This window comes from Acomys minous (genome assembly GCF_964271855.1).
Source record: "Acomys minous genome assembly, chromosome: 13".
Classification (NCBI taxonomy): Eukaryota; Metazoa; Chordata; class Mammalia; order Rodentia; family Muridae; genus Acomys; species Acomys minous.
This window is the reverse complement of record NC_140495.1, coordinates 47,298,469-47,319,891: the sequence shown is the minus strand read 5'-3', so window position 1 is coordinate 47,319,891 and position 21,423 is coordinate 47,298,469. Positions and strand designations below refer to the sequence as shown.

The following is a 21,423-nucleotide window of genomic DNA, read 5'->3' as shown; positions in this document are numbered from 1 at the left end:
TCGTCTATGAAGGATCATGATATTTGGGGGTAATTCAGTATGTAGAGAGAAAGTAGAAGACAGACTTAGTGATACCTAGCGACAGAAGCTTGGACTTCTAAGGTGTCACCTGTGCCACTAATGAAAGGAAAGCCTGTCTTTCTTCTTAGATGGGATTTCTCTGTGCAGCCATGGAAATCACTCTGTAGACCAGTCTGGTCCACAGTCTAAGTGTTGGGATTAAAGATGCACCTTGCAACACCCTGCATATCAAAGTTTTTTTGTGTTTTTGTTTTTTTGTTTTTGTTATTTTTGTTTTTTTAAGACAGGTCTTCTCTGTGTAGCCTTGGCTATCCTGAACTCACTTTGTAGACCAGGCTGGCCTTGAACTCACAGCGATCCACCTGCCTCTGCCTCCTGAGTGCTGGGATTAAAGGTGTACACCACCATGCCGGGCATCAAAGTTTTTTTTAAATATTAGATTTATGTGTGTGAATGCTTTATCTGCATCTGTCTACACATACACCACATGCATGCCTGATGCCCTCAGAAGCCAGAAGAAGGTGTCAGATCCCCTAAAACTGAAATTGTAGATGGTTGTGAGCCACCTTGTGAGTACTGGGAATCAAACCTGAGTCCCTGCAAGAGTCTCTAAGCCACCTCTCCAGCTCCAGAGCTGGTTTTTTGTTTTACTGTTTTTTGTTGGGTTTGGTTTTTCAAGAAAGGATTTCTCTGTTATCTCTGCTTTGTAGACCAGGCTGGCCTTGAATTCAGTGATCTGCCCTGCCTCTGCCTCCTGAGTGCTGAGATTAAAGGCCTGCACTACCATGCCTGGCTTCCAGAGTTGTTTTTAATGATGTTACTCTATAGAATGTTTTATTTTCATGTAATAATTGAGAACATAATATTAGTCTTTTTTAAAAATTCCCCAGCACTAGGGAGGTGGAGGCAGGTGGATCTCTGTGAGTTCGAGGCCAGCCTAGTCTACAAAGTAAGTTTTGAGACAGCTAGGGCTACATACAGAGAAACCCTGTCTCGAACCCCCCCCCCAAAAAAACTATTTTAGTGGCTTTTGAACATTAGACAATAGATTGATTTTCTGATCCTATTGCACTGGTTTTTATTTTTTACCTTTTTATTTATAACTACAACAGGTAAGCTTGTAATAGGTACATATACTGCCTTCTCAGTATGTCATGGTGCGCCTCACACCAGCAGTGTTGAAAACCTTCAGTCTATAGCTTTTCATCTCCCATCTCATATGTAGCCAGGCAAAACTATCTCTTATTGGAAAAGTAGAATTTTCCAGAGACCCAGCCTTGTGGGACTTTACTAAGAAGGGTCAAATATGTAGATGTGTGCACAGTAGCTCACCGTGCTTCCAGGAGGGCACGCGCGGTTGCCTGGTGTAACTAGAGGGTCAGCTTTTGGGGAAGAAAGTCTGGAGATGTGGGACAACAGAGGCAAAGGATGGAGAAGGCAGCAGAGGAGCCCACGGCGCGGGAGAAGGCAGCAGAGGAGCCCACGGCGCGGGAAAAGGCAGCAGAGGAGCCCACGGTGCGGGAGAAGGCAGCAGACAAGCCCACGGCGCGGGAGAAGACAGCAGACGAGCCCACGGCGCGGGAGAAGGCAGCAGACGAACCCACGGTGCGGGAGAAGGCAGCAGAGGAGCCCATGGTGTGGGAGCGAGTTTGCCGTCAGAGCACAACTTTGCACACTGCAGATGATTGACTCTACAAATGAAAGCCAGCTAGAAACGTGGAGTACTTTGGGCAGCCACCATGGACCTGAAGAACGTGTTCCCATGGATACAGAACAGCTCTGTTTAATGAGAATGGCTAGGGTGTGAGAGAAGCTAATGGAGGAGGGAAGCTGCAAGTGTCCACCAGAGCATCCTTTGTGGACATCCCTGTGCGGTGGTGCAGCTTCTCCTTCAGGGAGGGGGGTTGGGGTAGGAGTCGCGGCACAGGAAAGTTAAAGCCTGCTTAGTACCTCATGTTGAAGAAGTCAGGCTTGATTACAGCATACTGGAAACACCACTCCTTTAAAAAAAATGCTGAAAGTTAACACCCTGGTGCATAAATGAATGGGTGCAGAAAGAAAGAGCTGGGTGTTAAATACTCAGACCCAATTTCCCTATGGATGAGAAAATGTACACCTCCCCCCCTCTCTTTTTCGAGACAGGGTTTCTCTGTGTAGCTTGGCTATCCTAGACTCCTTTTGTAGACCAGGCTGGCCTTGAACTCACAGCGATCCGCCTGCCTCTGCCTCCTGAGTGATGGGATTAAAGGCGTGTGCCACCACGCCTGGCTCATTCTTTTTCTTAAGAAGTCTTTAAGAAACTCTTAAGTGAGACCCTGTTTCTCAGCTATACTGACAACTCATGGTTGTTTGTATAACTGCTTTCATTACTTGAATAGACATAGAATTCCTTTTTGCTTGTTTGTTTGTTTTTCAAGACAGGGTCTCTCTGTGTAGTCTTGGCTGTGCTTGACTCCCTTTGTAGACCATGCTAGCCTGGGACTCACAGCGATCCACCTGCTTCTGCCTCCCTGAGTGAAGGGCTTGCTCTTTGATCCGGTGCATTTCCGTAGCAGCTGGCCATCTTTGATGTGCTGCAGCTGTGTGGGTCTGAGGTTCCTCACACAAGTCTGAGTCCTAAGAGGGGGGGGTCTGCCCCGAATCCCCACCTGGGTTTCAGAAAGACCTCTGCACTGTGGAATGTCAGAGATTTCCTTTCCAACTTCAGTGCCCTCTGCTTTGGGTGCTGTCTATCAGTTTGGCCTCCAGTAGCAGCCATAGGGGGTTGGTGGTTTCTGGCTTAATAACCCCCCATAACCACCCCCTGCCCCCCGCTTCTGCAGCTTAGGAGCCTGTGGGTAGCAGGTGGACTTGCAGGTAGCCTGCCTTCCCAGAGGCTTAGGTTGCTCCTGTATTCTTCATGCCTGGAGAAGGCTTTCCCTCCCGTCTTTGAGGAATGTCATTTCTTAGAGCCAGTCTTTAGCCTGTGTGGAAAGCACCAGGCTTACAGCCTTAACGTAGGGTTCAAGCCCTGACCTGCCTGGAGCAGAGAGCACCTCTTACGAAGTTGATCCACCGCACCCAGACTCTTCACCGCTCACTTTACCCAGAAGGGTGTGGTGTCTGTCACCCTGTTGAAGATCCTGGCTCCCGGCCCTGTTCTTCACTGTCTCCAAAGCACGCCCAGAAAGCAGCCACCCACTGGGAGTGGACTTAACACTTCTTCCTTTTTTATCAAATTCCTGGAGACAGCCCAGCTTCAGGGTGTCGTTAGGAGGCATGCTCAGATGTTCCGTATGACAGTGACATACGGCTGTGTGTATGGTGTGGCTGCCTCTGTCTTATTTAAGGTATTACTCAGGAAGCCAATTGGCCACACCTCTACAGCATACATGGAAGGGCGTATCCGTCTCCCATTAGACTGTGTATAAAGCAAGAGGCACTTGTCACGAGCTGTAAGTACTACACATCCAGATTTTGGTGACTCTCCCGAATCCCTACAGACATGCACATTCTGATCTTCAAAGAGGCTTTGGCACAAGTGGTAGCTATTGCCTCTTGAGTAAGTGGATGGTCCACATTGGGATGAAAAGCTAGTATCTCTTTAAAGACGACACTGCTCTTCCGGATCTTCTCAGGAGAGGTCTAATGGCCTCTCTCTCCTTCCCTATCACACTGCAGCTCATGTTACTACTTCCTGGTCTCTGGGTCAACTGGGAAGCGATGGCAATGCTTTAGAAATCCTCGGTGGACTTGGGAGCTGACAGCACTTAAGTTTTCTTCAAGTTGATTTTAACCCTCCAGTTGCACTGGTGTTTTTCTGAACATCCAGGCACAGATTGTATTAATAGTAAGAGTAGGCTGTGGGCTGCGGCTGTTAGCTCAGTGGTAGAGAACCCTTCTAATATGCACTCGAAAGGCCCTGATTTGGTCCCCAGCACCACGAAAGAAAAAAAAAATTAAAATGAAAATCATATTGCCAGCTGGACATGGCGATACCCAGGAGACAGAACGGGCAGGTCTCTGTGAGTTTGAGGCCAGATTGCTATGTGAAGTGAGATCCATACCAGCCACGGCTATACACAGTGAGAGCCTCCCTGAACAGCAACAAGAAGACCAGCACCTTACTGCCAGGACAGGCGGGATGGCTTTCTGGGTAAACGGCCTCGCTGACAAGCCTGGTGACTTGAGTTGATCTCTGGAACGTACATGATGGAAGGGAGAAAACCCATTTTTGCATAGTTTTTTTTTAATGACCTCCATACATGCTCCGTCTCAAAAATAAATAGAAAAAACAGAACTGTCTATACCGCTAATACGTTACTGTGATTGAACACTTGGGCCAATCACTTGTCTGAAATCTTTCTGTGAGTTACCTCACTCCGAAGGTCAAGTCTCTGTATATAGTAGGGTTCTTAGGATGGTTGGCTTTACTTGTCGACTTGACACAGTGTAGACTCACCCGGAGGACGAGTGTCAGTGAGGGGTTGTGTAGACCAAGGTGGCCTTGAGCCAGTCTGTGCTGTGTCCTCTGAACTACCTTAAAGTGATGTGGTTAAAACCATCCCCTGGGGTTGAGGCCCTGACTGTGTGGGAATGGAGAAAGAGCTCACCATAAAGTAGGCATGTGTCCTCTCTGGCGTGACTAGCTGCTTCCAGTTCCTGTCCTTGTCACTTTCCGAAATGACGGACTGCCATCTGGAGCTGTGAGCTACTGTGTACAGACATAGACACACCTGTGCGATAACACTTAATGAAGAAAGAGCAGGGAGGGTTTGGAGGGAGAGGGAAGGGAAGGGAGAAATTATGTAATTACACCCTCAAAAATTAGAAGAAGAAAAAAACCAACTCAGCTGGGTGGTGGTGGAGCACGCCTTTAATCCCAGCACTCGGGAGGCAGAGGCAGGCAGATCTCTGTGAGTTCGAGGCCAGCCTGGTCTACAGAGGGAGTCCAGGACAGCCAAGGCTACACAGAGAAACCCTGTCTTGAAAAATCAACAAAGCCAATAAAAGAACAAAACCGAAAAAACTCAACTCACATTTCCCTAAATTCCTAATGTCAGGGTGTTTATCAGAGCCTCTGAATGAAAGAAAGTCACCAGCTGTTGCCTCCATTTTACAGCTGAAGAGATGAGGCTATTATGACAAGCTGGGACCCGGCTGGGAGAGTGGAATAGTTAGAATCTGGACCCACGCAAACTCCATGGGGGAGGCAGTCTCTCTGTGTTGCACATCTGTAGCTATAAGGATGATAAATACACTCACCCATTCTAGTGCTGTTTGGGCATACGGTGGCTCTTCAGCAATGCTTCCTTCTTTTTATTTTGTTTTATTATTATTTTTGAGACAGTCTTGCTGTGCGACCCAGCAACCCTTCCTGCATCAGCCTCCTGAGTCTTGGGGGTTCCGGGCGTGGTCTGCTAAAGCTCAGCTCCCCTTCTTCTTCTTCTTCTTCTTCTTCTTCTTCTTCTTCTTCTTCTTCTTCTTCTTCTTTTTAAGATTTATTTTATTATTATGTATACAGTGTTGTCTGCTTGTTTACCTGCAGGCCGGAAGAGGGCACCAGGTTATATTATAGATGGTTGTGAGCCACCATGTGGTTGCTGAGAATTGAACTCAGGACCTTTGGAAGAGCAGGCGGTGCTCTTAACCTCTGAGCCATCTCTCCAGCCCCCTCACCTCCCCTTCTTATCTGAACTGAAACCACTTTCTTCTTTTACTCTCTGGAAAACAATTCAACTATGTTTGGAGGTCTTGTTTCTTGTGTTCTTGTTTGTTTTGGTGGTAGGACTCGAACCCAGGGCCTCACGCTGCAACAGGGGTGCTCTACCACCACACTGTCTTCTCAGGCTCCCTTTTGCTGTTTATTTTGAGGTGAGGTCTCACTATGTTGCCCAGGCTGGCCTTGCCCTTTCTGTTCACCCTCCTCAGCCGCTGGGGTAGCTGGGATTCCAGGCTCGCACCACCAGGCCCCGCCTCCTTCTTTATTTTATTTTTTTGAATAAGGAAGCTCTTTGCCTTTCAGACACTTATCTAACGGGTGGCTCATGTTGAGGAAATGGGCGTTCTGTGCTTTCTATTGTTAGTCTGATGAGGATGAGGGTGGGGAGCACTTTGAAAAAATATTTGTGTAAGGAGGAGAGCTAGAAGCCAGCTGAGTGGGGTGGGGTGGGGGGGAGTTTGCTCTGGAAGCACCTGGAGTTTTCTGAGGCTGATGGAGGCATTGAAACAGTACGTCCTCCGTGATCGAGGGACTCAGATACTGACCGATGTTCCAATCTCTTTAGTACAGCCTTAGCTTCTCAGTTTGATTAATATTTTTTTTTTTATGTAGATGAGGTTCTGGGCCTTTCCTTGCAGTTCTGTGAGTCCTGGGCTGTTAGATCACACAGGAACACCCCCTGTTTACTGGGTACCCCCACAAACAGCATCTCTTACTCTCCTTAGAGCAGCTGTGTGAGGTGATGTATTACCATCTTTCTTTTTTATACTTTTTATTTTTTTGTGTATGGGTTTGTGCCTGCATGCAGTGACTGAAGATGCCAGAGGAGGGTGTCAGCTCCCAGCGCCTGGCTTACAGGTGGTCATGAAGGGCCCCCGATGTGCTGGGAAACACCAGCACGCCTGTAAGAGAGGCAGGTGCTCATAGCCATCTCTGCAGCCCCTGGAGTTTTCTTTTTCTTAATTTTAAAAACAAAGCAACCCAACCAAACACAACACAGCCAGTGTGGTAGCACATGTCTTTTATCCCAGGAGGCAGAGGAAGGCAGATCTATGGGTTTGAGGCTAGCCTGGTCTACATAGCAAGTTCTCGGATAGAAACTACTATACAGAGAAACCCTGTCTTGAAAAGCAAAACAAAACAAAAGGGTAATATCATCAATAAAAATAGTCTGTTCAGGCAGTGGTAGATATGTCTTTAATCCCAGCACGCAGGAAACAGATGGGTGTCTCTTAAGTCTGAGGACAGCTAGAGCTATACAGAGAAACCCTTGTCTCGAAAAAGCAACAATCCCAGCAGTTGGAGGCAGAGGCAGGTGGATCTCTAGGCTAGCCTGGTCTACAAAGCAAGAGTCCAGGACAGCCAAGGCTACACAGAGAAACCCTGTCTTGAAAAACAAACAACAACAAAAAAAAACCTGATCGTAAATTAAAAAATAAAATAAAACAGAGGTACATGACTGACCAGCTTTCCCCAACTTAATATAAAGAACAAATGAAACAGCCACAGGGGCTGTGTCACTCCTATTGCAGAACTGGAGTCCCCTCGCTTCAATTAAACCCCCGTCCCAAATGACTGGCGAGCATCTGCATCTGCTTTCAAGCCTTAGCTTCTGTTGCTATGTAACAAGGAGCCAGGCGTCTGTCTTCTTGTGGTCCTCGTTTAGAGAGATCATTAATCCCATGTCTTACGTCAGACAGTCACCCACTCCGGGAAGCGCCGCCTTCAAACAGAACTGCAAATGTTTGTAGAGGCTCTGCCCTCATCTACAGGGGCCTGTCATGTCTGCGCCAAGGCTAGCTGAGGAAGTTTGCAACAGTAGCTCTAGGGGCTCGGGAGGTTGGATTTATGAGAGTGAGTCACCAGGTTGAGGAGTCGGACAGGGGTAGAAGAAGTGAGCTTGAAAATGAATAAAGGTCCTAGCTTGTTTATGAATTCTATGGCTCTATACAGTATAGCCCTACAGGAAGCCTAGTATGCGAACAGACGGAGTGTGAGGGAGGGAGCAGCATGGTGGACATGTGATGCGCCAATGGCTGGGCGAGCACTGCCTTTCCTGGCCAGCAAGGGTCGCTGGGAGTGGGACAAGAAGTCAGGAGACTTTGATGTGAAATGAGAGTGCGCAGGGCTGTGTGTGTGTGCGTGTGTGTGCGTGCGTGCGTGCGTGCGTGCGTGCGTGCGTGTGTGTGTGTGTGTGTGTGTGTGTGTTGGCCTGGAGCGTTTAATAGACCAGGCTGACTTGAACTCACAGAAATCTGCCCGCCTTTGCCTCCCCTGTGCTGGGATCAAAGGTGTGTCCCCACCTGCCCACAGCCCCCTTTGCCCCTGGTAAGTGACTCTTTGGACTGACATTGTGTATTTGCATCTATTGAGAAGGTGAAAAGAGATAATGAGCTGGTTGGTGGTGGCGTACACCTTTAATCCCAGCACACGGGAGGCAGAGGTAGGTGGATTGCTGTGAGTTCGAAGCCAGCCTGGTCTACAGAGTGAGTTCTGGGAGAGCCAGGGCTACACAGGGAAACTCTTAAAAAAAAAAAAAAGATAATGAAAGCCATGCTAAGGAGAAGAGCAACTGTAGTTGGATATTGTGGGTGACAATGGAACTTTCTCCTTACAGTGGAGTTTGTTTCCGACGATCTTGAAGATTTTGAGCACTTCCTGTTCGGGAACCCAGGTGGAGGTGGAGTTAGCGTGGGTTTTAGTTTCCACTCCCCTGTGGAACCTACTTCCTGAGAAAGTGTCACAGCTAGGCAGTCAGACCAATAAATAGGAAACTATAACAACAGTGTATACAGAAGCTATCAGAGTCACTTGACCTGTAAGTTAGATGTGTCTGTCTGTCTTTAATTTTGTTTTGTTGTTGTTGTTGTTTTGCTTGTTTGTTTTTGATTCAAGACAGGATTTCTCTGTGTAGCCTTGGATGTCCTGGACTAACTTTGTAGACCAGGCTGGCCTCGAACTCACAGAGAGCCACCTGCCTATGCCTCCCAAGTGCTGGGATTAAAGGTGTGTGCCACCATGCCCAGCTTAACACCCCGCCCCCCCCCCCCCACACACACACAGGTTTTCTCGGTGTAGCCCAGGCAGAGTCCTGGGATTACAGGTGTACCACCCATCCTGCACCCTCCATCTCTCTGTGTATGGATGTGTGAGTGTGTGTGTGTGTGCACGCATGTGTATGCACACATGAAGGTCAGAAGTTGTTGTCAAGTGTCTTTCTCCAGCCCTCTGTACCTCATCTTTGGAGGCAGGGTACCCCACTGAATCTGGAGCTCACTAGGTGTCTAGGTTGGCTAGCCAGATCTGCCTATCCCCACAGCTCTGTGGGCAGGTTAGGGAGGCATAAGTGGCCTGTCACGTGGGTGCTGGGGAATCTGAGCTCAGGTCCCCATGTGTACAAAGTAAGTGCTTTATGGACTGAGCCATCTCCTGTCAGTTGTCGATGTGCCTTGACGTGAAATTTAATAGGACAAACAGAATTACTTAAAATCCAAGTAAAACGAGGGAAAGGCCAGGCTCTAGCACTGAAAAGAGGAATTGTATCCAGTGAGCGCTGGGAGTCAGTACTTATACCTTGTCCCATCTGTCTCTGAATGCACTTTTTTTTCCCCCATTGAGACAAAATTTCAGCTAAGGTTAGCCTCAAACTCAGGATCCACTTACACCCTCCAGGGCTTACAGGCATGCACCACTATTGTTTTAAAAATTACATGTACTATCTGTAGGCCCGGCTAGCAATCAATCAAGATACAGACACTTATTATATTTTAAAATAGCCTTAGTTAACCTGGGGCAGGGCAGATATCAATCCTCTAAACTACCTCCCATAGTGGGGCAGGCATGGAGTCCCTGCCTCAATCCCATGCCATCTGCTTTAATAACTTTTATCAAGCTACCTCCCATCCATAATCCCAAATATTTGTTTACGGTTTTTTTAAAATCTGGGCTGGATTCTCCATCCATGCCGCGACCCATGGCAGCCTCTTCTCTTCACTTCAGGTCTCCTTTTTTCGGTGGCGGTTTATTTGTTTGTTTGTTTGTTTTTAGAATTCCTCTTTTTCTAAGCCCCACCTATCTCCTCTGTCCAGCCCAGGTGGGACGGCTTTTTATTAAGTAAAAGGTGGGTCACAGACAGAAAGTAGTAATTAACATCAAAATACATCAGACCATCCCCCAACACACCACCATGTCTCCCTCTGTCCCCTGCACCCTCCAGGGCTTACAGGCGGGCACCACCATGTCTCCCTCTGTCCCCTGCACCCTCCAGGGCTTACAGGCGTGCACCACCATGTCTCCCTCTGTCCTTCCTCTGCTTCCATCTTCCCATTGGTTTTTTTTTTCTTTTATATTTGGAGACAGCCTCACTTTGTAGCCCTGGTTGGCTGAGATCGCACTGTCTAGCCCACGTTAACCCCAAACCCATGGGCAATCCTCCTGCCTCTGTTTCTGGACTGCTAGGATTGCAGGTGTGTGCCCCCACACCCACTGTTCCACATTTTGTTCTCTGTGGTGTGCCGGTTCAGGATCGGTCTGACTGGCATTCCCACCTGGCATTTCTTTCTTTGTAGTGCTACAGTATGTGTGTTAAGTTAAAGCTAAGCTGTTAGGCTGAGAGATGGCTGAGCAGTTGAGAGCACTGGCTGCTCTTCCAGAGGACCTGGGTTTGATTCTCAGCACCCACGTGGGAGCTCACGGCCACTTGTAACTTCAGTTCTAAGGAATCCCATGTCCTCTTCTGGCTTCCAAGGGCACTGCATACATGTGGTGCAAAGCACACACTCATACACACAAAATTTTAAGAACTTAAAAAAAAAATTCATTTACTTTCCCAACAATATCTCATCCACTAGTTATTTGGTTCTTGGGGACAGTGAACACTGCATTATCCTCCGTCACAGACCCCCAAATGGATGGATGTTATGCAGAAGCACTTGTTGAAAGCCAGTCATGGTGGTGCATCCTGTCTGTAATCCAAGCACTGGCTGGAGGCAGGAAGATCAAGAGTTCTAGGTCAACCTGAGTTACTTGAGATCTACCTCAAAAATAAACAGACAGAAACCCCCAACAGACAGACAGACAGACAGACAGACAAAGCCCCAAACAAAGAAAGCAAAGTACTTATTGAACAGAATATTGCCACTTGGATAATGGAAATTCTAATATTTTATATTTTATTTATTTAGTTTCTTTTATTTTTTCTTTCTGAGACAGGTTTTCTCTATGTAGCCTTTGCTGTCCTGGACTCGATTTGTAGACCAGGCTGGCCTTGGACTCATGAAAATCCATCTGCCTCTGCCTCCCAAGTGCTGGGATTAAAGGTGTGGGCCACCACATCTGGCTAATATTTTATTTTATTATTATTTTTGTTTTTGTTTTTGTTTTTCGAGACAGGGTTTCTCTGTGTAACCTTGGCTGTCCTGGACTCACTTTGTAGACCAGGCTGGCCTCGAACTCAAGCAATCCACCTTCCTCTGCCTCCGAGTGCTGGGATTAAAGGCGTGTGTCACCACCGCCTTGGCTTAATATTTTATTTTTTAATTAAGCAAAATGATCGTGTGTCTGAGTGTCGTAGTGGCCTGCACGTGTCAGAAGCCAGCCTTGTGGGTTTGATGCTCTCCTACCTTTCTGTGGATTCCAGGGATAACTCAGGTTGTCAGCCTTGTGCACTGAGCCGTCCCACCTGCCCTAACTCTAGCATTTCTAGTGGATTTTTACTAACTCCCTTCATTTGTGTCTTACAGGTGAAGCGCAGAGTCCTCCGCCATGGCGGATGGGGATTATGATTACCTCATCAAGTTTTTGGCCTTGGGAGACTCGGGAGTGGGGAAGACCAGCGTACTTTACCAGTACACAGACGGGAAATTCAACTCCAAGTTCATCACCACAGTGGGCATTGATTTCAGGGAGAAGAGGGTGGTAAGTTCAAACTCCCTCGTGAGACTCTAATCTGAGTCAACAACTTAACAGACCTATTTAGTTTGCTCCGTAGGACTTAAGAAGCCAAAGGTTGGGACACAGCAAAGTGTGGCTGCGCATGGTGGCGCACACCTTCCATCCCAGCACTCTGGAGGTGGAGGTAGGCAGATCCCGGAGTTGGTGAGCAGCCAGGTCTACATAGCAAATAAATAAATAAACAATGAATGGATGAATGAATGAGTGAAAGGGAGGAAAGACTGCTATGCTCAGGACACTTCACGTAAAACCCTTTGCACTTAATTAGAGGGCATTTATCTCTCTCTCTTTTTTTTTCCCCTTAAAAAGGGGACTTATTGCCAGGCGTCGTGGTGCACGCCTTTAATCCCAGCACTTGGGAGGCAGAGACAGGCAAATCACTGTGAGTTCGAGGCGGCCAGCCTGGTCTACAAAGAGACTTCAGGGCAGCCAAGACTACACAGAGAAACCTTATCTTAAAAAAAACAAAAAATAAATAAATAAATAAAATTTAAAAAGGACTTATTTTTAATCATGTGTGAATGTATGTGCTCTTGCTCTTCCCCCCCCCCTAGGTGTGTGTGTGTGTGTGTGTGTGTGTGTGTGTGTACCCATGGAGGCTGGAGGCCAGATGTATTGGATCTCCTGTTGCTGGAGTTACAGGCATGAGGGAGCCACCTGCTGTAGGTTCTGGGAGTCCAACTTGGGTCCTCTGCAAGAATGCATGCTCCCATCCACTGAGCCACCTCTCCAGCCCCTGCAGTGGACATTTCTATCAGCGTCTCCCCTTGCTTCTCTTCTGGCTTCTTTCTTTCTTTCTTTCTGAACAGCACCGAGTGATCTGTCTACCATTGCCCTGAGGCCTGTCAGCCACCCTGCCCCTTGTGCTCCTGTTGGCTGGGCGTGGCCTCACATGATTGTCATTGTCTCGTTGCCTCATCCTTAACCACATCTCTCTTAACTGAAGTGCACGGCTCCACAGGAAACGCTGTGTGCCAGGAGAGTGAGGGTGGGATGGCAGCGTGGGATGCTGCTGGTGACGCAGTGTGCTGTAGCATGACGGTGGGAAAGTGTGTGTGTGTGTTTAAGAGGACCAGGGAAGTGCAGAGTCATTTATTATTTATTTATTTATTTATTTTGTGTTTTCGAGACAGGGAGTCCTGGACTCACTTTGTAGACCAGGCTGGCCTCGAACTCACAGAGATCCACCTGCCTCTGCACTTCTAAGTGCTGGGATTAAAGGTGTGCGCCACCACTGCCTGGGGCTGTGCAGTCTTTTAATGGAGGGGGGAAGAAGAAGGCAGGAGGCCACATGGTCAGAGTGCAAAGGAGAGATGATGACCTTCCATGAATGATGTTGCTTGAAAACCCCAGTTACTGGTAGGCTGAATAAGGGAGAAGCCAAAGGGCTGTCAGCTTGTGTATTCTGTCAGGGAAGCTGCAGGGTCCCCAGCTGAGGATAGAACAAGCCATTCCCTTTAACCTGTTATACCCACCCACCTCACCCCCTTTTTTTCTTTTTACCGCCAGTCTTGTTTTATGTGATCATTTTAGCATCTTTCTATGTAGCCCAGGCTGACCTTGAACTCTTGCCTCAGACTCCCGAGTTCTGGAGTTACAGCTGTGTTTCACCATACCTAGCAACCAGACACTCCTACAGCGACGTAGCCTCACCGAGTAAGATGAGGCCCTAAGAGGTGTTGACAGTCACATCATTGGTGGAGTCACTGCAGGGTCAGTACTTGCTGTCCTTGGGTTCAGCCACCATGGGGTCAACCAGTCTTGCACTGTGCACTCTGTAGTTAAGGATGATAGGTGCCAGTCTGGTACCACTGGCCCCAAAGTAGGCTCTGTAGTTTCTCTCTGAGCTTGCTCTGTCTGTCTGTCTCTCTTTCTACCCCCTCTCTTTCTCTATGTATGAGTCTCTGTCTCTGTCTCTCTGTCTGTTTCTGTCTGTCTCTGTCTGTCTGTCTCTGTCTGTCTGTCTGTCTCTCTCCTTCCTCCCTCCCTCCCTCCCTCTCTCCTGCTCAGTGGCCCCATGTGCAGACTTTCTCTTGTCATTATTCTGAATAATCCAGTAGCATTGATCTAAACCAGATTTTGGAAGCATTTGCATGTGTTGGTGTCACACACTAGGGCCTCCTGTGTATACATGGTTGGTTTTGCTAATTACTTCTCATCTTTTTTTTTTTTTTTTGAGACAGGGTTTCTCTGTGTAGCCTTGGCTGTCCTGGACTCGATTTGTAGACCAGGCTGGCCTCGAACTCACAGCGATCCGCCTGCCTCTGCCTCCTGAGTGCTGGGATTAAAGGCGTGCACCACCACGCCCGGCTATTACTTCTCATCTTATAACCTGGCTTGTTCTGTGCGCGGGGGTTCTGAGGACTGAAGTCAGAGCTTTGCGCATCTGCATGCTGGGTGGGTAGTCTGTCACCACGAAGGGCAACTCCAGCCCTCCCCTTTGGTCTGAGGTAGATTTATTGATGTGTAATTCTCAACAAGTAAAACCCATCCATTTAAAGTGTAGAGACTAGTAGATTTTCTAGCACATTCATGGTAGCATATTTATGTGATGTCACTATCACAACCATTATTTGCATATTTATTTTTTGATTTATTTATGTTTTTGGATTAATTATTTTTGTTTTATGTGTATGAGTGTTTGCCTGTGTGCGTGTGTGTGTGTGTGTGTGTGTGTGTGTGTGTGTGTGTGTGTTTGTGTGATATGTGTGCCTGGAACCCACAGAGGCCAGAAGAAAGTGTCACATTCCCTGGACCTGTAGTTTCAAATGGCTGGGGGCCACCATGTGGATGCTGGGATCCGAACCCAGGTCCTCCACAGCAGCAGCCAGTGCTCTTATCCACCGGGGCACTCTCCAGGCGGATTCATTCGGTGTTTTGAGATAGGGAGGGTCTCGCGCAGCCTAGACCGCTTTGGACTGATCCCTTGCCTCATCGCCCGAGTGCTGGAGTTCTACGCATGCGCCACCAGCCACCATTTAATTTTAGAACTGTCTTCTTTTGAGACAAGGTCTCACTGTATGGCGCTGACTTGCCTGGAACTTGCTATGTAGACCAGGCTGGTCTTGAACCCACAGAGCTCTTTCTGAGTGTTGGAACTAAAGGTCTTCCTCACCACGCTCATCGCAGAAATGGACCCCCATAACATTATTGCACATCCGTCCTTTCCACTACTGTGAAAACCCTTAGAGTTGCCTAAATCTGGACCTGTCCTATACAAGGCCTTTTGTGTTTGTCTTCTCAGACTTAGTCTAGTATCTCGAAGTTCATCTGTGTTGTTGCACATATGAGACAGAATCGACTCTAAAAGACCTTTATTCTGTCTTTATTTATGTTTATGTGGGAGTTGGGTGGGTAGCAGTACCTGCAGAGGCCAGAAGGGGGCACTGGACCCCTGGAGCTAGAGCTGCTGTTACATTATGAGCGGCCTAATGTGGGTGCTGGGAACTGAACTCAGGTCCTTTCCAAGAGCAGCTGGTGCTCTCAACCTCTGAGCCATCCCTCTAACCCCTGGGCTGCTTTGTCGTTTATGGAAAAATACTATTCCACTGTGCTAACACACCAAATTTATCTCTTTGTTGTTGGCAGGCATTTTCTTTTCTTCTCTTCTCTTCTCTTCTCTTCTCTTCTCTTCTCTCTCTCTCTCTCTCTCTCTCTCTCTCTCTGTGTTTCTTTTTTTAATTTAATTTTATTACTTTATTCATATTACAACTCAATGGTTATGTGTGTGTGTTTTCAATCTGAACACATGGAGGGAAAAAAATCAAGACAGCGCTGTTACTAATGCTATGTAAGGCAAAGCCATCCATAATTCTTTTTTTAAAACAATTTATTCACATTACATCCTGGTTGTAATCCCCTCGCTCTTATCTTCCTGTTCCCACTCTCCCTACCTTTTTCACTCTTTTCCCTCCCCTAGACCTCTGACAGGTGGGGTCCTCCTCCCCCACTGTCTGACCACAACCTATCAGGTCTCATCTGGATAGCCTGCATCCCCTTCCTCTGTGTTCCCACAGGGCCTCTCCAACAAGGGGCACCGGAGTTCCTGTCAGAGACACTCCCCCTCCCCTCCCCTCCCCTCCCCTCCCCTCCCCTCCTCCTCCCTCCTCCCCTCCCCCTTCCCTCCCCCTCCCCTCCCCTGCCCTTCCCTTCTCCCTCCCCGCCCCCTTCCCTCCTCTCCTCCCCCTTTCCCTTCCCCATTCCCTCCCCTCCCCTCCCCTCCCCTCCCCCTTCCCTCCCCCTCCCTCTCCCCTCCCCCATGTGGAGAATGAGTTGTCCATTGGCTACATCTGAACAGGGGTCTAGCTTCTCTGCTTGCAATGGCCTTGGTTGATGCTCTTTGCTTCTTTTTTAGCCACGGCAAAAGATACTTCTGCAAATATTCAGTTTTCATGTGGCATAGATTCACTGTCGTGGTTTTGTTTTTTATGAAGCAAGGGTGGAGCGTATCAGGGAAAAGTCTGACCACAGACTTCAGCGTGGCCGCTAGGAGGGAGGAAGGGTTGGGGTCTAGGCCTGTGACTCAGAGACAAGGGTGGAGGGGTCACTCTTCAGTGTCTTAACAATAAGTGGCCATGCATGGTCGGTGGCTTAGGAAAAACAAAGCTCTTCATTTTTTCCTTTAGTAAAAGATGAGTGGGTGGTCCCCAAGGTACACTGGTCAGGATTATAAAACCACAGGCCAGAGGGGTTGAAGGGTTGCTCACTCCATTCGGCCACAAGGAACTTAAGACCTAAGTTTGGACTATAAGAAATGTCCACAGTCTTATTTGTGAGCATCTTCACAAGTTACAGGTTTACAGAGGGAAGGGATAAGACTGTCCTCAGATGGTCATGTATGCCGAGGCCTTAAGCATGGCTTCTTGCTATTTTAACGTTATTATTAGAAATAGTTACATATGAAAGGAATATTTTCTCTATGCAGCAAATTTTACTAATTGTATGGAATTTTTTGTTTGTTTGTTTGTTTGGTTTTTTGAGACAGGGTTTCTCTGTATAGCCTTGGCTGTCCTGGACTTGATTAGTAGACCAGGCTGGCCTTAAACTTACAGTGATCCACCTGCCTCTGCCTCCCAAGTGCTGAGATTAGAGGTATGCACCACCGTGATTGGCTAAAAATGAATTATTTTTATCTTTATTATTTTTGGTGTTTTGGAGACAGACTCAGACATTCTTGGATGGCCTCAAGCTGAATTTGACACTTAGCTAAGGATTATCATTCCATCTCTCAGCTGCTGGCATTGCAGGCTTGTACCACTGTGCCTGGGTTTCTGCTGCTGGGGATGAAGCCTAGAGATTCATGGATGCCAGGCAAGACTGCCGACTGAGCCACACCACAGCTAGGCAGGTGTCTTAGTAGAAGGTACCATTGTGCAAATGCAGTCATTGCACCAAAGGTCAAACCTTGTTGTATCAGGGATTCAATTTCCTTGAGAAGTGTTAATGCTTTGGGGGCTTTGTGCTGAATAGAAAGTCCAGAAGAGTCACTGGCCTCAGACTTTCCCTTGGTTCATCTTTGCTGTGCTGTTTTTAGGTGTACAGAGCTAATGGACCAGATGGAGCTGTGGGCCGAGGCCAGAGAATCCACCTGCAGTTATGGGATACAGCGGGACAGGAGAGGTATGTCCTTTTCAGTGCTCTCCCGCCCAGGGAGAGCTTTCCCAGGTCAGGGAAAGGCAGTCAAGTGGCACCTGGTAAGGTGAGCTGCCAGATCAGTGCCCTGTCGGCCCATGGTGCCAATCAGTGCCCTGTGAGCCCGTGGTGCCAATCAGTGCCCTGTCAGCCTGTGGTGCCAATCAGTGAGTGCCCTGTCAGTCCGCGGTGCCAATCAGTGCTCTGTCAGTCCACAGTGCCAATCAGTGCCCTGTCAACACATGGTGTCAATCAGTGCCCTGTCAGCCCATGGTGTCAATAAGTGTCTGTCAGCCTGCAGTGCCAATGGCAAGCATATTTTTGCCAAGGTCAAAGGAGATGTGAGTTTTCTTAAAATTAAACTTTTTTACTTGGGACTCATTCTTTTTTGCTCCCCCATTTTAGGCTGTAGGCTTTTCCCCACTGCCTTTCCCTGTTTGCTTACCTCTCATGAGTCCTAAGGCTGCTTGCTTTGTTCTTATCTGATGTAGAAGCCTGTGGAACATCTGGTTGGAATGAATGAATCTGATCAGAGTTTACTTGACTAAAGCAAACCACATGACATCTTGGTACAAGGCTGCTTTCAGTCAGCTACAGTCTCCTTGAAGGAGAGAGAGAGAGAGAGAGAGAGAGAGAGAGAGAGAGAGAGAGAGAGTGTTGTGTGTGTGTTCTCCTGTGGGTATACAGGCACATGAGGGATGTGGGGTCCCTAGGTTGACACTAGGACCCTTGCTTATTTGTTGAGGCATGGTCTCTCACCCCAACCTAGTGCTCACAGACACACCTGATTTGTTCTGAGACTGCCCCATCTCTGCCTCCTGCTGTGCCCACATGCCATTTATGTAGGTCTGGAGATCCATCTCTGGCTCTCAAGCTTGTGTGGGAAGAACTTTAACCGCTGAGCTATCTCCTATCTCCCCAGCCTTCTTCTTTCTTTCTTTATTTTTATTTTTGGTTTATTTATTTATTTTTTTTGAGACAGGGTTTCTCTGTGTAGCCTTGGCTGTCCTGGACTCACTTTGTAGACCAGGCTGCCTCGAACTCACAGTGATCCTCCTGCCTCTGCCTCCCAAGTGCTGGGATTAAAGGCATGCGCCACCACGCCCGGCTTCCTCAGCCTTCTTTAAAGAATAAAAACAAAACAAAACATAGAAATCTCCAAGTGTATACAAAAGTGAAGAGGAGATTCAGTTGAATCCATAGGAAGGCAAATTTTAGATATCGCATCATGTCATCTGTAGCTATTTTGGTATGTACATGTAAACAGTAAAGACTTTTTGTGTGAACATCGGATACAGTCTTTGAGGAGCTGGTTAATGTACACTGCGTCCATCTGTGGAGCCTCCCAGGGAAAGTGAGAGGAAACCTCAGGAGGAACAGAATGGACAACAAATAAAGCCTGAGGAGAGAGAGAACACCAGGCAACAGTTGCGCCCCCTCAGCACTGTGTTCCCACCTCAGAGGTAATGGACCGGTTCTGAGAGGGGAGACTTCTACAGAGCCTGACCTGAGACTGATTTGTGTTGTAGTGTCATGCATGAGGCCTCCCTAAGGAAAACACACACGCCTAGCACTGTTGCTTTTGGCCCAGTGAACTCAAGGTTGTCCAGTGATTTCCTGTCCAGCCGGCTCAGTAACACACTCTGTTCACACACAAACTCACGGAGGGAGCGATAAACACCTGTTTGGGAGAGCTTGGTGGGAATTGCTGATGACTCTCTGTAAAGGGCGGAGGGTAGCCAGGTGTGGTGGCGCACGCCTTTAATCCCAGCACTCGGAGGCAGAGGCAGGCAGATCACTGTGAGTTCGAGGCCAGCCTGGTCTACAAAGTGAGTCCAGGATAGCCAAGGCTACACAGAGAAACCCTGTCTAAAAAAAAAAAAAGGCAGAGGGTGTCATTGGCAGCTTTGCGTTGTAAGAGTGGGCCCAGGGGGGCTTGGTAGTTAAGTTCCAAACCCTGGACAAGCAGCTGAGGCAGCTACTTACCATCTCAAAGCAGACCTGGCCTTCAGGTTCTCCCAGCATCCCTCGGTGCCTACCTGTTACAGGGTATGGTGGGGTATGCAGGCATACACACAGATAGAGTACTCATATACATTAAATAAATAAATAAAATCTAGGGCTGGAGAGATGGCTCAGTGGTTAAGAGCACTGTCTGCTCTTCCAAAGGACCCGGGTTCAGTTCCCAGCACCCACATAACAGCTCACAACTGTCTGTAATTCCTGTTCCAATGGCCCTCACACCAATGCACATAAGATAAAATTAAATAAATTATTTAAAAAATACAAATAAATAAAATCTAAAAGAACAGAAGGTATGCCTCTACCTAGAACTCTCCAGCGCAGGGCCTGGGCTGCCCTTCCCCCAGAGGCTCTTCTCTTACAATCCAGACATTTTGGTTGCCCACTCCTCCTTCACTCCTCCTTTTGTACCATTCGTTTATTTATTTATTAGTTTTGTTTTTTTGAGACAGGGTCTCTCTGTGTATCCTTGTGTGTCCTGGACTCACTCTGTAGACCAGGCTGGGCTCCAACTCACAGCCATCCGCCTGCCTCTGCCTCCCTGAGTGCTGGGATTACAGGCGTGCACGGGGGTGGGGTGGGGTGTGGGGTGTGTGTGTGTGGTGGGGGGGGCGCCCTGCTCTCTTTTGTACCTTGGCCTCCTGGCTGCTGTAGTTAGTTCCCCTCTCTCTCTTCCCCTCCCCCTTTTCCCACGTGGTTCAGGGTCACGACCACTCTGCGCTCTCCCAGATGTGTCTGCCTCTGGCTGTGCTCTCCCTCATGTCTATAATAAACTTTCTCCTCCACCATACCTAGAGTCAGGTCCTTTCCTTTCCCGCTCATTTTTTCCCATTCATTAGTGACCGTCTGGTTTTGTGCCCTAGGTTTCGAAGCTTGACCACCGCATTCTTCAGGGATGCTATGGGCTTCCTGCTTCTGTTCGACCTGACAAATGAGCAAAGTTTCCTCAATGTCCGAAACTGGATAAGTAAGTGTGGGTTTCCCGGCCCTGCTCTGCTCCCGGGGCCTGCTCTGCTGCCATGTTATAACATGTCCATGCTTTGTCTTCTGTTCTTTTTTTTCTTTTCTTTTTTTTTTTGAGACAGGGTTTCTCTGTGTAGCCTTGGCTGTTCTAGACTCACTTTGCAGACCAGGCTGGCCCTCACAGCAATCCACCTGCCTCTGCCTCCCAAGTGCTGGAATTAAAGGTGTGAGCTACCACACCCAGCTATGCTTTTTTAAAATATTTATTTATTTATTTATTTATTTGCTGTGCTTATTTTTTAAAACCTGGAAAGAGCTTCCATGAAAATGTCCCCGATAATCTTAGCTGGGATACTTCCCCTCTTGTTAATGTGTCACCTCAGGGTGCAGTTGTTTCAGTATGCCCTGCTTCAGAGAAATGTTTCAGGTAACCGATGAATTCATTACCAGTTACTTTGTAATTTTCATACAAAAATGTAGAGATGAGAACAGTAACATCAGCCGGGTATGGTGGCACACACCTTTAATCTCAGTGCTAGGGTCCTGAACATGCTGAAGAAAAGACCCCAGACTCAAATGGAATGCAAGCAACACAGGGTGTTTATTCTGCCGAAATCCAGCATGCTGGGGTCACCACTTAGACACAGTGGCGACTCCCCCACCGCCACCCCTAGGTGAGCCCGCAGGCTCTCTTTAAAGGCATTTAAATTCCAAGGGGGCTAAATAATCACTCAAACTAGAAAGCCTGGCCAAGCTGAGTAAATGCAAGAGACCCTAGTCAGTGGTCAAGACTTAGTAGGTAGGGAATTTCCAGATGGGTAGAAAACCTTCCTTAAGCAATTAGACCAGCAGTAAAACAACCTTAAGAAACTTAAAAAAAAGATCTTTTTAATAAGATTTATTTATTTCAGCCGGGCATGGTGGCACAGGCCTTTAATCCCAGCACTGCCCAAGAAGCAGAGGCAGGCGGATCATTGTGAGTTTGAGGCCAGCCTGGTCTACAATGTGAGTCCAGGACAGCCAAGGCGACACAGAGAAATGCTGTCTCAAAACAAAACAAAACAAAGACTTATTTATTATGTATATAGTGTTATGTCTGCATGTAAGCCGTGGGCACCCTTCCTCTGGCCAGG

General features: G+C 47.8%; 1 protein-coding gene across 2 annotated transcripts in view; it reads left to right on the top strand.

Moving 5' to 3' along the window:
* Window positions 1-21,423, top strand: part of RAB27A (RAB27A, member RAS oncogene family) — a 64,417-nt gene that overhangs the window by 27,540 nt on the left and 15,454 nt on the right. For both annotated transcript variants that reach the window (XM_084752905.1, XM_084752906.1), the window contains exons 2-4: window positions 11,464-11,638; window positions 17,208-17,293; window positions 20,191-20,294. In XM_084752905.1, the coding sequence (XP_084609031.1) occupies window positions 11,486-11,638; window positions 17,208-17,293; window positions 20,191-20,294 (343 nt within the window). In that variant the 5' untranslated portion in view covers window positions 11,464-11,485. The remainder of the gene's footprint in view (window positions 1-11,463; window positions 11,639-17,207; window positions 17,294-20,190; window positions 20,295-21,423) is intronic.